General features: G+C 48.1%; 1 protein-coding gene across 1 annotated transcript in view; it reads right to left on the reverse strand.

Moving 5' to 3' along the window:
- LOC144151484 (decapping and exoribonuclease protein-like) overlaps positions 1-5,834 on the reverse strand; it is a 31,699-nt gene extending 25,865 nt beyond the window's left edge. Inside the window, exon 1 of the mRNA XM_077682544.1 lies at positions 5,347-5,834. Within this exon, the coding sequence (XP_077538670.1) occupies positions 5,347-5,705 (359 nt within the window). The 5' untranslated portion in view covers positions 5,706-5,834. The remainder of the gene's footprint in view (positions 1-5,346) is intronic.
- Positions 5,835-16,081: the final 10,247 nt, after the last annotated feature.

Consider the following 16,081-nt stretch of genomic DNA (forward strand, 5'->3'; position numbering starts at 1 on the left):
ACTGAAATGGGGTTAGAGTTTAGCACAGCAAAGTCGGGAGTTCTAGTTTTTAATGACACCGCCCGCAATGAATCGGTATTCCTTCAAAAAGCAGCAATACCGTCGGTAACCGTATAGAAATATCTGGGCATATGGTTAAACGAAGGTTACGCTATCTAAAAACTCATGAGGAGCATTTAAGAATGAAAGGCAGAAGAAACGCCTCTATCATGGAGCACAGAGCACTGTAGGGATATAACAGATATGAAGTAGTGAGAGGAATCTGGAAGGGAGTAATGGTACCAGCACTCACCTTTTCAAACGCAGTAGTGTGTGTAAAATCAGAGATTCAATCAGGGCTAAAAGTAAATCAGAGGGCCGTAGGTCGATTGGCATTAGGAGCACACCGTAAAACAACAAATGAGGCAGTGCAGGGAGACATGGGATGGGCATCCTTCGAAGTGAGAGAAGCACAGAGCAAAATATGTTTTGAAGAACGACTTAGAAATATGGATGATCAGAGATGGGTGGCCAAAGTGTTACGGTGTTTTTACATGAAAAGCGTGGACACACAGTGGAGGAAAAGAACCAGAGGGCTCAGGACAAGGTATATGAAACCTGGAAGTGCGGGGGAAACGACCAAGGCAATACAAAGTATATGAAACCTGGAAGTGCAGGGGAAACGACCAAGGCAATAAAAAATAAAGTGAAAGGAACAGAGACAACGACCTGGAAAAAGTGGATGGATGCGAAGAAGTCCTTAGATATCTACAGGATCGGGAAGCAGGAGATCACAAGGGAAAAATTATTCGATAATACCAAAGGGAGTGCATTGCTTTTTGAAGCGCGGCGGGTTGCTTCCGGACAAAAACGCTTATCCGCGAGCCGGTACAGGAAGAACTATGCGCAGGCTGCGGAAATGAGCCAGAAATCATGCGATATATTGTAACGGAGTGCAAAAGTATCCGTCTAGTCCTCAGTGATGGAGCCATCCAGCTTCCGGAAGCCCTTGGCTTTAAGGTTAGCGGAAAAGTGAATTGGACAGCAGTAGAGGTTAGTAAAAGAAGGTTAGAATGTTGGTGGGAAAAGAGCAGATAACAATCTGGGAAGACAGGCGAACAAAGAAGTCAGACTAGCACAAAAATTTCGTAAAAGTATTTTCTTTTTATTTTGATAATATTTTTTTAGTTATTTTGTTTGTATTTTTTGCCTAAGTGATGGTACAGTGGCGTTGCCGCTAAGGCCGCTGTGCAACGCCGCCCCGTTACAAAGGGGAAGCCGCTAAGCATCATCATCATCATCAGGACCGCTTTCCGCAGTCTTTTTTTAATCCGGAATTGCACTTGGCTGATTTCTGTTACGGTTGCTAGTAATCGTTTCGTGAAGCACGGGTCATGCTCGGCAAACAGGTCCCGTAATGTCGCTTATTCCAGTTGACCAGTGTCGTGTCAGACCAGCCCAACGCGCCCTCCGGCTGCAGTTTAGGCCGGGATAGTGCGCGCCGTGTGCACAGGCGCTTCTATGTTTACGTGTTCGTTCTTAACTTTCATTGTTTACAACACCATTCCTACTGCTGTGAAATGAATTTGCCCGCATATAATGCCCAAATAGCTCGAGTCAGCAAACATGAAATCCATGTTTAATTTGCGTCGAATTTTGTCGACCTTAGCAAATCGCAACGAGCTGCCCGTGATGCGTCATAAGTGAGAAAAAGTAGCTGGGATGTAAAATGCCTATTCTCTGTTTTGTTCGCTATACAGCTTGCTTGAGTGAAGTCTGCGTTACAAGTTGTGTGAGTGTTATTCTAGCAAGTCCTTTCAGTCGAATGTCATTTTACTCAAATGACACCTTTCGATTTGACTCGATGGTGTTTTTATTGATCACAAAGAAAGAACATACAATGGGTATATACAGGAGGAGGTCCCGAAGTCAAAGACTGCAGGGGGACCTCCTATAATGCAAACATCAACAAGTAAATGTTTTAACAAACAGTGGTTACAGTATCATGTTGAAACAGACAAAACAGATATTACCAAACTGAGATTGCACAATCATAGTAAAAAAAAGCAAACAAAACATGTGATAAAAGCAAAGAAAATGAACTCAAATTGACTGAAGATGAGCACGTAAGCTATTTTTGAAGGAATAAATATTTCAAGCACTTTTTGTCAAGTTAGGCAAATAATTCCATTCGTAAGCAGCAGAAAAATGCACAGCTTGTTTACTATAATTAGTTTGCGCTTTAGGAAGTAAAACATTGTTATGCAGGGCAAAACGAGTGCAGCTCTGAAGTGGAAGTTGGTTAGCGGTGATAATTTCGATAGGAAGCCTACCGTTGAAGAATTTAAATGCTATGATGCAAAGAGAATACTTCACCAAATTAGAAACTGATAAAATGTTATGCGCACGAAGCAGCGGTGAAGAACTACAATGAAATTGACTATGAGTAAGATCCGTATGGCTTGATTCTGGATATGCTGGAAGGGGGACAGGTGCGTCAGGTGTGTATTGCCCCAACGATATGCAATAACTAATGTGGCTATGAATGAAAGCATAGTACAATGAAAATAGTCTTCAGCCCAAAATAAGTACGAGCCTTAAATATTCGTATTCCATATGCTACCTTTTTAGTTAACAAAGATATGTGTTTTTGGAATTTGAGATGCTGATCAAGTTCAACGGCTAAAAATATGCCGTAGTCCTAGCAAAAAAGTTGAGTACCATTTAGGCAAATGGAATAGTTTTCAGGGATTACTTTGTGTTGAGATCTAAAAATAATAAATCGAGATTTGGACGAGTTAATGGTTAACATGTTTTCCCGGCACCATGTAGCTAAATTATTACTATCAGCATTTAAGCTTCACAATTAGCGATTCTAAATTCATATCATTTGTGAAGATAGTGGTATCGTCAGCATAATGTACACCAGTTGAAAATTGCAGGCACTGCGGAAGATCATTGATAAAGATTAAAAATAAAAGAGGGCCAAAAAGAGATCCCTGTGGTACGCCTATATTCGTAAATTTGAATTCGGAGTAAGTACCAGAGATGCCCACAGTTTGTTTCCTATCGAATAAATAACTTTTTATTGGGAGCCGGGCCGGTAATTCCAATTGCATTTATTTTTTAAACAATATGTGATGGTTCAGAGATTCGAAAGCCTTAGACAGGTCAATAAACAGCGCACCAACCAGATAACCCGCATCGATGGCTTCTTTAAATTTATCAGTTAGAAATATCAAGGCAAGTTCAGTGGAATACCCGGCCCTGAAACCGAACTGATTCGGCGGTAGTATGCTAAATTTTGATATGTAACTTGTGAGCCCCAAAACAAGTAGCTTTTCAATTATTTTGCTAAAGAAAGATAATACGGCTATGGGGCGGTAGTTTGATATGTGAAGTCTGTCCCCTTTCTTAAACATCGGTATTAGCTTGGCGTATTTCAAAACAGATGGGAATACACCAGTCTTAAAGATAAGATTCACAATGTGGGCGAATTCCCCAGAGACGAGATGCGCAATCAACTTGATATATGAAGGCTTAAAATTGTCTAATCCCGGACCTGTGTCCTTCAAATTGTGAATAATCCTATACACTTCTTCAGGCGAAGTGGGTAAAAGAAAAAAACTGTGAGGGAAACACTGAAGATTCGTGTTGAGCGATTCAGGCGGAACTGGTTGGTTGGGTGTGAAAGAATCTAGAAAAGCGTTTGCGATGTCAGATGGGTTGTCAAATGTACTGTTGTCTGAAGGATTCACCGATGTTTTATTTAGGAAGGAGTTTATAACTTTCCACTGCTTTCGCACGTCATTCCCCGCACTGGCGATTTCGCTCTCATAGTAAAGTTTTTTAGCGTCGTTGAGCAGCTTACACAATACTTTAGAGTACCTTTGGTAGCCAGCTAGCAGACGCGAGTTAAATAGTTGTTTTTTAGTTTTTTGATGAAGATTGTCCTTCTTTCTAAGGCATTTCAAGAGGCTACCTGTTAACCATGGATTATGTGGAGCCGAAAATCTTTTTTTGCACTTGACAGTGGTACATGTTATTTGAAGAGCATTACACAAGGTAGATGTGAATAGCTCGAATGCTTTTTCCACGTCGTCCTGGAGCAGAAATGCTGACCAGTCAGTTTTTCCGATTTCTTCAAGAAATAAGGGCGCGTTTAGACTCTACTCTGTTTGGTGAACAGCATACTGTTGTTCCTAGAGCCGTGTTTGTTGTTGTTCCTAGAGCCGTTCCTACTGTTGTTCCTACTGTTGTTCCTAGAGCCGTTCCTAGCGCCGTGTTTGTGCCCTCTTCTTTTTATCTGTGTCGGTAGCGCTGTTAATATGAACAAGTACCAACTCGCCCAGTCTTCCGTTTTAGCTAGAGGACATATTTAGTTGAACATATATGGGGTAGTGGTCTGTTATTCCTACCTCAATCACTCCAGAAGAGGGTACGGGAATAAGATTAGATAAGGCGTGGTCGATCAACGTGCTAGGTCCGGTGGTACAACACAGAGTTGAAACTGTGATGGCGTTTTAGTCGAAGGAGCACGACAACTGACCTTTGAGAGTCTCAAAGGCCTTTGAAACGCGAACGGTTGTACCCTCGGCCACAGCTTCTGCATGCCGTAACAACAAAAAAACAATTATTTACGAGTAAAACTTGGTGTTTAAAGTGCACGATCTTCATAAATTTTCACTTGTTTTCCTTATTTGTCACTCAAGGTAATCTCGTACTCTCAACACCGGCGGCGCGGAAAAAGAAAAAAAGAACTCGCTGCCTTGTGCGCGCTTGTAGATCGTTATCAGTTTGGTCTCTAATAATTGCTTTTTTTTTTTACTCCAAAATTAAATTTTTGCCAAGAACGAAACTTGGCAGCAGCGGCGACACCAAAACATGGCGGGCGAACGCGGAAACTTTCAATTGCCTTTGACTCCCTGTTCTGTGGCCTTTGAGAAAAGTCACGTAGATCGGCGGAACTCCTTCCAGTTCGAATGGCATTTGAAATTTCGAAAGCCATTCAACTGAAATGACCTTCCAAATGCTCGTGTAGCACAGGTATTAATGGCGTTATAAAAACTCGTTCAACGCATGCCTGTTAATTTCCATGGCCAGATGCTTTTTCGAAGTAGCAAGCGATAATTAAGAACACAACAAAAATCATTAATGTCTTTATTCACGTTAACTACGACTTCCCAATGTTTTTTACTGCCGGCGAGCGAGCACACATACGTACTACGTAGGCTACGGCTGAAAAGCGCAATCCGAAACAAAGCACGGAAAGGTGGCTATCAATCACAAATGCACGTCAGGAAACTTAACTGTTGCGATATTGAGAATACTTTGAGTGATAGTTAAACAACACCGCGGTATACTCACCTCTGCTGCCATGGCTCTGCCGCCGGGTTCGACGCTTGGTAAGCAAGCCACCGTAGAAGATTGTGAATCTTTTTGCCCTTGAGAAGGTCCCATCGAACCGCCGTTTCGTAGCCCATGTTTAAATCCCAGCACAGTTGGTCCGGGCTGCTGGGCATCCGCAAGTACTTCAGCATCGCCGCTCCGTCTACCCAACATGGCTGCTCGCCCACTATCGAGAAGCAACCGACTTCGCGGGGCTTGCGGCCAGTTAAAAATCTGCCGGCCGACTGACTCACCGCCTCGTACACGGACAAGGTCGCGACGTAGTCGCCCGGCACCGGACTCGCGTCCATTTCAAGGCGCTGCTCTTGCGCTGACATGTCACTCCCGCTCCCGCCAAGCACAATTTCGAGCTCCTCTCGCTAAGCCTTGAGAGCCTCAATGCAGCGCTCCCACTACTCCCACAACTCTCTACACAGCCACGGCCGGACTGGAGTACGTACGCTCTCCCTTTACGGCCTGAGCAAGGCCGCGAGGCAAGCGCCGCGAGGGCAATTTTTCTGAGCTGCCGGGGCGCCGATCTCCGAGAGATGGCGCCGCGAGCTCACCCTTGCCCCGGTCGGACCTCTACGCGCGCTCTCTGCTGCGGCTTGGAACGGGGAATCAGTGTGCGCGCGGGCAACCCCACCAGCCTCTGTTGCTTATTCGGGCTTGGCGTACGTAGGTGGCTATATTGCCAAGCTCATCGGTGACCTCGGGTGCGACGCTTGCGTCATGCTTGTGACGACGAACAAGACGTACAAGCAGTCCTCTGTACAACCTTCTGCGTACACAAGAGACAGGTGAACATCACTATCCAAAGCCGGACTTTCTAGCGCTGCTGGAAACGATTGTGACGTTTTTTTTTGAAAAGGCAGTCAAACATCTCCCACGAACAAAAATCCTCGAAGCTTTGCAGCTAATCGTCGAAGCACATCTTGAAGATTCGCCTCTCCTAGACTGCCCGGAGGGTGTTGACAAGAGTCACGCCAAGAGGTCAGCATGCATGATATCTGAAAAGTTTCTCCGAATTCCTCTTGTCAACTATACAAGGAAATTAACAGACCAAACTGAGTCTCACGACAGTGTTTTAGAGTTTATTGTAGCGCGCCTGTTATGGCTTTTAGTACTTTTGGGCATGTGCGATGTTATCAGAGTTCTAAAATGCTAAGCTTTCCTCTGGTGTAGTGTGGTTAGTGCAATGAGAACAGATTGAATGGATGCGTTTAAATGTTTTCTAGTGTAAGATGCTGTTATTATCGCAAAAAGAAAAGTGCAATTTTTTTGTTCATTTTCAAGTACAAGAACAGAATTTTCTCGCCTGTAGGATGAAAATAAATATTTCCTAAACCTCGTTTCTCACTGAAATGTCTTGTTGTCTTGTTTCATTTTTTGCACCCGTCAGTAACAAATGATACAGCCGTGCACCGCTAATAGTACGCGTCATCACTTCTGCGCGCTAAATGCAATGGTTTAACCTTTCTATACTGGTTCCCGAAGTGAGAGAAAACGGTAAGATTAATCGCTTTGTGTGCTTATAGCGGTCCCTGCAAAAATCACGGTTGTTAAATTCTTTTTATACGTTAGGAGTAGCCATTCAGCAACATGCGCCAGGTGTACGCGAGCGCGCCAAGGCTATCTTGAGCGAACGGCTTAGCGGCTCCCCGCGAGCGGAAAGGCAGGCCCGCAGCGCCCCCGGAGAGTTGCGGCGGCTGGCAGCAACAGCCTCCCGTGTACAGGCCGAAGCAGAGCGCGCGTCGCGTGCTCCAGTCCGGGCGTGACACAGCATAGCCGCCGTGGAGGAGGGAAAAAAATTTCACCATCTTCTCGTAGGGGAACCCTCAGTAGTATGCAAAGCAGCCATGGGGTCGACTTAAGTTCCCATTAGTTTTCAGTTCGATCGCGGCGTTGCGGGAGGAGATTGAGGCGATTGAGGGGAGCGGAGCAAGCACGCGCGTCATTTATGCCGCGGAGCTACAGTGGCGCCCCCAGCGGCTACCGTCGTGTCTCTAACCCCATAGAGCTTCTCAATCTAACCCTAAGCTGCTTCGCATTATCGCGCAGTTGTTGCCATTCGTTGCGCAATTCCGGAGAGGAGAGGAGAGGAGGAATGCCGGAGAGGAGAGGAGGAATGGCTCGCATACTACTCAAGGTTCCACTATGGGAAGATGACGACGGTGGTTGAACTCGAAGCTATCACGTGATGGATTCTTTTGTTGGCCAATCCCTAGGGGTATCCTGCCACAATAATCATCAGCGGTGCCTGGCCAGCCATGCGCAGTGGGGGTGTGGTACTCAGGGTTCCCCTACGGGAAGATGACGATGGTGGTTGAACGCAAAGCTATGCCGCGATGGATTCTTTGGTTGGCCAATCCCTAGGGGCATCCTGGCACAATCATCATCAGCGGTGCCTGGCCAGGCATGCGCAGTGGGGTTGTGGACGCCCACACAATGGCGAAGAGAACAGGCTCGATCATAAGCGGCTTCGCATCTAAAAAAATCTCCTCCTCCTCCATTATATCCGGCATAGCTTTCTTTCCTCCATGGACACAGTGTTGGCCGCTAGCGCCGAATCCTCCCCTGGCGGAAGTCATCGCTAGTAGAAAGTTTCGTTTCCAAAGTTTCGAAGTAGCGCCAGCAAGCGGGCGCACGTACGGATATGCGACTTGTGACCAGCCTTAGCCGAACGGGACGGGACAGCGCGCAGTTTATGCGGGTGCGGTGTGAGTGGTCGACGGCCGTGGAAGAAATTGACACACATTAGCTTCGTTGCCGCGAAACGGAACGTTCCCCCGGATGAGGCAACTGCCATCCGGGGGAACGCGCCATGCGCTGTCATGCGCTGCGGTGGGGAATTCAGTTGGGTAAAGAAATAAATGCGGCATCCCTGCGGTTCTACGGATCCGCTGTAAGCTGGCAGGTTTTTTTTTTATTATTTCTTGCCTGCACTTGCAGTTCACCCTTTTCTACTTACGAATCACGAACTAGAGAAAGCGCGCTGCCATTCATTGATTTTAGCTTGCAGAATAGCTTCAAGCACAAGCCACCACGATAAATGAACGTGTTTGTGAACTTGTTTGGATGGCGCAGTTCATTGTTGAAGATAACGGGGCGTGTTTTAAGTGTCTTTTACTAGACGCAGCATAATTCTGCTGGGTGGTTTTCAAAATATCACAGGTTTTCCCAATGTCGAAGAATAGCTTGGTTTTCAAAATACCACAGGTTGGTTTTACTTGTTGACATAACCATCACTTTGCTGCACACAGGATATAACACAGATATTTATTGAGATCGCATCAGAGCTGGCATCAAACATCTCAATTCTTGTGAGTTTATGTGAATACCTCCGCTGTGTATGTTGTAATCACTGACGTGGCGCGCATGCCGGCAGCCATGTCTGTCGGCTTAGCAACGGGGACGCGCGGCCACCATCATGGCGGCACACTCATCAGACCGAGATCAACAGCATTACCTTATGGAGAAACATGGGTTTATTCCTTTCACTGTAAGCGACGTACCGCAAGTGTTCCTCTCCGCGGCGGAATGCGCCCTCAGTTCTCACCTGTTTCCGCCGCGCGTATTTGATTACGGAGCCAGCGGGTATCGCGTAGCGCTGTTTCCGCCACCGGCGTGCTCGGAGGCAACGTTGCTCGGAGGGACTTCGTTTCGGCGTCCCCGCCGCCATGGATTTTGATGCTCACGGCTTTCGCCCTGCTGGTGTGAGCCGTCAAGTGCCAGCTCCCGCTCCGCAGTATCCACATGTCGGCCGCACTTCGGCCATTCCAGAGAACTCCGAAGTGGTTATAACCACCGCAGACTTAATTCGCTCCTCGATCGTCACAGCGCGCGCTCCCTTGCCTCTACGTTTAATACCCTGCGATCTAGGCTTCTCGTCTCCCGGACGCAGCATGACGCCAGCCAGTAGCGTTCGAGGCTTGTTGTGTGCGACGGGATCAACCACAGTGAAACTACTCGTCTCTACTCTTTCCTCTCCTTTGTAATTTACGTTTATGTTTTTTTTTTCTAGCTGGATTATTGAACCGAAAATTTCCTCTAGCTAGAAATAGCAAAATTCCTAGCTAGAAATTAAGTTTCTAGTTCATTTCTGGCTGGATTGAGATTTACTTCCAGCTATAGAATTTGTCAGTCCAGCTAGAAAGAAAAAAACCCCGCAAGCTGGAAATATTCGTCTATAGCTAAACTAAGAATTTTTCTAGTTAGAAACTGCGCGATTCCAGCTAGAATCTAATAATCTAGTCAAAATGAAGCCGGAAATTATAATTTCTTGCTAAAAATGCTTTCCATTTTCACGGGGGCGCTCCGTGTTTTTCAGCGTTATTCATACCTTGGAAACGACGCGCTATATCTACAAACTCAGCTAAGCTCGTGTAACGGATGGCGACAATCTACATTCGTCCGTGCCACCGGTGCAGGACGAATACGCCGTGCCGCCGGTGCAGGAGCGCCGCGCGCAACCGTGTTTCTCCCACAGCCGTGAACGCTGATTGGCTACAGCATTTAACGGGGCCCATATCGCAGCCGTACGGTTCAGAGCTTCGTGCGTCACAGCGTGCGTCACAAGCAGTCTGTCGCACGTCGGAGCGCGGTAGTGTGGCGGCAACGAAGCGGTGGGGGAGCAAGGAAAGAAAGAAAGGATCTTTGTTGCGTGTTTGTGCGGCCCCTGCTTTACGCAGAGGTGTAATATTTGGTATACATTGTCGTGAAGGGGTACTTTAGCGATTGTGCGATTGAAATGGCGACCTTCAGAAGCCTATTTAGGGTCCCTTTAAATGCGAAGCGGCCTTCACGCAGCAGTTTTTTAACCACGTGCGCTTCTCACGTCGATACTGTAGCGGATAAAGTGTCCGACTAGGCTGGCCGTAACGTTGGGCTGGCCCGGCGGCCGAAACTCGAATCGCCCACGGGGAACTTTTTTTTTTTTTGCTTGAACGGTTTTGTGCCATTTCATACAAAAATGTAAGATTCTGAAGAGAATTCGACAAAACAACGTGAAATTCAGCAGGGAAACTGGCTACAAACCGTACAAACAGCCACTAGATCTGAGTTCTGCTGCAATGGTTGCCAGGTAACTAAAGCGGCCGCGATACCGCTAACGTGGATACAAAAATGTTTTTGGCAACGAATAAAGGATTCATTATTTTTGAAATATCGGGTTCGCAGCAGTGCAGAACAATATACGCAATGAACGTTGAACGGGTTGAACTCTCGAATGTTCTTGATGTGACGTCACTGCCAGTTGCGCTGCTGACCGAAGATGCTTGTGATGCGATGCGCCTATGCGCTTGCGTTGCGCTTGCGATGCGCCTAAAAACGAGAATTTCAAATGCGCTTCCTAAACTCCGGAAGCAATGATTTGTGAAAATATTCGGGATTTATGTTTTTAAGAGGTCGTTCAAGCCGACAAATTTAGGCATACAAATGCATTTTGTCTACACGGCCCCTTTAAGTCTTGAGTAAGAGGTTTTTACAAAAAGTTCGTGATACCTCTGGAAAGGTTCCTGAAACTGCTTGAAAAGAAGTTATTTGTACGTCGACAAGACGTTTCTGCGGCATCCTGCAAGAAATTGTGTAGACATCTTGCAAGCAGCCAAATAGACGGCTATAAGCATGGCGCTAGCACAGCTACAAGACTTCTTCAGGACAGCTTGCATAAATGACGTCTTGGCTGAGACATCTTTAAGTTCGAATCGTCTTGTGCAAATGACTTTTAGATTTACAATGGCCTTTCTTGCGTTTGATGGGGTCGGTCCTGTCCTAAGTGCGAAGAATAATACCAGACAAGCGGTATGAAAAAAAAACCCTGTGCTGCATCCGGCACAAATGTATAGCGGCCCATCCACCACAGTGACCGCGCGCTTTCCCTATAGCATACTGTTTGCACGCCATCTGTTAATGATGGTAACACGCATTTTTACTTACATGGGTTGCAAAGACGCGTTTAACGCTTTCGCCAATTTTCGTTTCTTGTGGAAAGCGTGTAGGTAATGGGAATTGGGGAAAAATAAGATATTGCCTATTATGGGGTAAGGAAGAGGTGCAGGCCGGATTTCTCGAGGAAGCTCCTTAGAGCGGTGGGCACACGCCGTTCTTCGCTCGGGTAAGGCGGGTCGGTCAGACTTGGTGGGTAGGCTTTTCACTCCTACTTTTTCAAAGGCTTGTTGTAGGCGGTCGGCAAAGCGAGTGCAGTCCCACAGAATGTGTGCAGGGTCATCAGCTGGCCGAGCAACGTAAGGACTCGGGATCATTTAAAGGGGTCCTAAATAGGCTTCTGAAGGTCGCCATTTCAATCGCGCAATCGCTAGAGTACCCCGTCATGACAACGTATACCAAATATTACACCTCTGCGTAAAGCGGGGCCGCACAAACACGCAACAAATATCCTTTCTTTCTTTTCTTGCTCACTCCCGCTTCCTCGCCGCCACACTGCCGCGCTCTGACGTGCGAAAGACTGCTTGTGACGCACGCTGTGACACACGAAGCTCTGAACAGTACGGCTGCGCTATTGGTGCGCCTCGTTAAATGCTGTAGCCAATCAGCGTTCCCGGCTCTGGGAGAAACGCGGTTGCGCGCGGAGCTCCTGCACCGGCGGCACGGCGTATCCGTCCTGCACCGGTGGCACGGACGAATGTCGATCGTCGCCATCCGTTACACGAGCTTAGCTGAGTTTGTAGATATAGCGCGCCGTTTAGAAACTATGAATAATGCTGAAAAACAGGCAGCGTCTCTGCGGGCAAAAACGCCCGCTACACACGCGACCACGGCAAGCATCTGCCTGCCCGGTCGACAAGGGGCCCATTGTGCGGTGTATGCACGATACGGCATACACCGCAGCAGCTAAAACTTGTCACCGCCCGCCAGAGCGGGACTAGCTAGTGCTGAACCTCCATTTATAAATGCGTGAAACGGGGTGAACGATAGTGCAGTGAAAGATTGCGCGGGGGATCGTCGTCGTCGCGGCCTCGCAAAGCAGTGTCTGGATAACTACGGGGATACTAAGCCTTTTCTCCGACCTCGGTGGGACCAGTTCACCGCTACAGCGTCGCAAGCAGAAACGCTAGCGGGCCGCTATATATAGTCGTCGGTGGCAATCTTGAATTATTGTCGTGAGCCAGCATGTTCTGTTTGGAAGCCCACTATCTGGCCTTCGAAAGCTCGTGTCCTTACGTGCCGACACGGGCACAGCCGCCGCGAGAAGTAGTTAGATGCGGGCCGACCCCCGGCCGGCCCCGCTGAGCGGTAGCGGGTGTAGAAGGCGGAGCTTGACCGTCGTCTGCTAAAAAAAGAAGCGTGACGTACCGCCGAGCGAAGCCAATGGCTGCGCACATCTCGAACCAACCCTGTTTCCCTAGGTGGTCTCGCGCCATGTCGGTGACGTCACCGCTTCCACAGAGGTTTGGAGGCGCGGTGAGATAGTAAATGCGCCGGGACTTATTGCGGGCCCTTTTTAATGCACGATAACTCGGCTAATACTGCACGCTTTTATACCATTTTTGCGGCAGGACGTTCTGTAAATAGTACTTCAACGATTGCGCCCGTAAAATCGCAGCCTTTGGAACCCTGTTTAGGGCCCCTTTAAAGTACCTGGTATTGTAGAGCGAAGTTTTGGTGTCATTGCCGACCCAGTTCGAGTACTTTGTATGATAGTGTGCCATTTCCTGGGTACTGAGGAATCGGGCAGCGCCTTACGATCCCCGAGGTTTCAGTGGGCGCCGCAAGGTGGCGCTACAAGCTTTTCCGCTCACGGCCGACGATGCCTACTCTTCTGCGCTATGGGGCCCTTGACGCTACGCCTTCCTGCAACAACTTGACCGGCTCTCCTTTTGCTGACGAAAAGTCGGCACATATTAGAACTGAGAGGCTTCCGGAGCCGATATCAACGCGATTGGTCGGGAGAAAGCGCGGGATACCTCCGATGAGCGAGCGTCCCTAGCAGACGACGAGGCAAGAGCTGGCAAAAATGAGCTGTGTCCCGCATCTGGCGAAGACTTCAGACTCACACCTACCACAACCATGTCGCCCTCCACCGCATCTCTCCTACCTGCTATGCACCGAACTGCTCCCGCTGCGACACTCCCAACACGACCTCGCACCTTGTCTGGATGTGCCCACTGAACCCTCCACCACCCAATTACCCTTCTATAGAGCGATGGGAGAGCGCGTTGCGCAGTTTCCAGCTCGAGTACCAGGAAGCCTTGATCTCTCGGGTGAAGGCGGCGGGGTCTCTGCACGGCCAGCCGGAATAGGATGGCCACCCACCGCTCCTGATGATGATGATTGCTATAGGTTTCCCCTTGGTAGTGGGGTGATGACGTGTCATCTTACCAAAAAGGACTAATCTATCCATGTTTTACACTCTTGGCTCAATACTAGCACTGCTTAGGGCAGGCACAAAAAACTTATTAGGCACAAAATACTTTTTTTTCCGGTTACAGGTGGTAACTGTCCTAGGCAATATTCCCCTCTCTGCTTTTCATCCACCAACATTCTAATCTTCTATTCGTCGTATCGACAGCCTTGAAGTTAATCTCTTTCTCTCCCCTCCCTCCATTTCCTGAATATACGTTTTTCACTCACTCGCGATAATACATTCAAAACGGTATTGCAGGGTGCAGCCGACCCTGTTACGAAACAGCGCGCCGCACATGTGCTTAAAGCTTTATGCAGCGCTCTGCTGCTTTGTGGTGGAGCCTCCACTACGTGCACCTTTCGAGTGGGCGCCTGTGTGTGGGTGACTCAGGCTTGCCGCCAACGGATACCAACACGCCGCAACGCGCCTGGGAAAGGCCGGATCGCTAGCGCCTCGCTGTCAGCGTGATTCAAACTTCGGCGTCGGCGAACGCGACGTGTACACTGTAAATTTTAGGGGCGAAGCTCCTTAGGGCGTGGGTCTGTCCATCCTCGACGTATGTATGTAGCCACCTCTAGTTTAGTTCTTGGATTGTTTACTAGATGGCGTGGCTACCTCTAGTTTAGTTCTTGGATTGTTTACTAGATGGCGGTACTTGTATATGATGAAAAGATGCGCTTGGATTGTTTACTAGATGGCGTGGCTACCTCTAGTTTAGTTCTTGGATTGTTTACTAGATGGCGGGGAGCGTTGTAATAAAATCCGTTCGCTGTTGGCGCGCGCTCGGAGTCGCCCGATGGATAAGGCTGCAGATGTGCGAGCCCGCGAGGCAGAAGCGCTCCGTGAAGCTGCGCGACGCCGCCGCCAAGATCCTGCCGTACGAGAGCGGGAGGCCGAAGCGTGTCGTCTGGCTGCGCGACGACGCCGCCAAGATCCCAGCATTCGAGAACGAGAGGCCCAAGCGTCACGGCAACGGCGCGAGGACCCTGCCGTACGCGAAGCGGCACGGCTGCGCGCGAAGAGGATCTCCAAAACGTCAGAGAACGGGAAGCGGCGAGAAAGCGCGCGTATCGGCAGGCAGACCCCGATGCAGTGAGAGCTCGTGAGGCGTCTGCAAAACGCATCAGGCGAGCTCAGCCCCAAGGTGCCGACGCGCGGTTTAAGCGAGACTTTCTAGACGTTACGTTCGGACACAGATGTAGTGGGCGAACTTTCACTGAAGAGTCACGGTTTTACCGATGATTTCCCCTCAGGAGCTTCGCCCACTCATCATCATTCACCCCGTGGATATGCTGTGAATTTTTTTTCACGTTCAACAAGCGTGAGTGTCCATGATTTTTTGCACGCTTGTTACAAGCGTGACGTGTTTTCACGCTGAAAAATCACGCTTTGTAAGCGTGACGCGCGGGATGCGTAACGCTTGCCAAGCGTGAGTACAAGATATTTTTTGCACGCTTATTTTAGGCGTGCTGAATTATCCCGCTAAGCGCTCACGCTTGTCATCCGTGACTGGCAACCTTCTAAACGCTTAGTGAAGGTGAAAAAGAGGATTGTCCTTACCTGATGCGACGTTCTCCAGCTGTGTATAAGACGCCTCTCTGACCGTCAGAAATCGCCGAGAAAGAAAGCTTAAAGAAGAGAATTGTTGCTGTGCCGTAATTATGGTCTTTGTAGATTGGAGCACCCACCAAGCACATAAATACGGCGAAACAAACAGTATATTATTTTCGCTTTCTTTTAAAATGATTTCTGACGGTCAGGGAGGCGTGTTATACACAGCTGGAGAATGCCGCATCAGATCCTCTTTTTCAGATCCTCTTTTTAAAAAGGGCAAATCCCCTTTTTGCCCTTCACTAAGCGCTAAGAAGGTCGCTAGTCCCGGATCTAAAAGCCTCACGTTGCAATTACGGCGTTAATTCTTCGTTCTACACGGCCCCAAACTTAGTAGTGTTTGCGGAACAAGGGAGTTCAGGATCGCCACTAAATTTCGGTTGTGATAAACCCAAACGCCGTTGAAGACAGTACAAAACAAGCGTTGCTGAAGCATCTTGAACAAGTGCACCTAGCGAATCCCATACAATTAAGCCTGTGATGTGCATTCTTTCGGCCCCTATACCCGTACGTTAGTGAAGAAAATTAAGTGAGGAAGTCTGGTGAAGATTGCTGCAAAGGTTGACGTTTTGAACCAAACTTTATAGTCAAAAAAATTTAAACAGATTTGAAATTTGAGCGAAACTTTTTATTCACAATAACTCACAATAATGCTTCCGAACAGAGAAATCTGCGAAAGAGATACGGGAACTATATAATAGGCTCCCGATGAACTGTTGACGGCGCTTTAAAGCAGCA

Source organism: Haemaphysalis longicornis, unplaced genomic scaffold, assembly GCF_048455015.1.
Source record: "Haemaphysalis longicornis isolate Haplotype H1 unplaced genomic scaffold, Haemaphysalis longicornis Haplotype H1 scaffold_9, whole genome shotgun sequence".
In the NCBI taxonomy this organism is placed as follows: Eukaryota; Metazoa; Arthropoda; class Arachnida; order Ixodida; family Ixodidae; genus Haemaphysalis; species Haemaphysalis longicornis.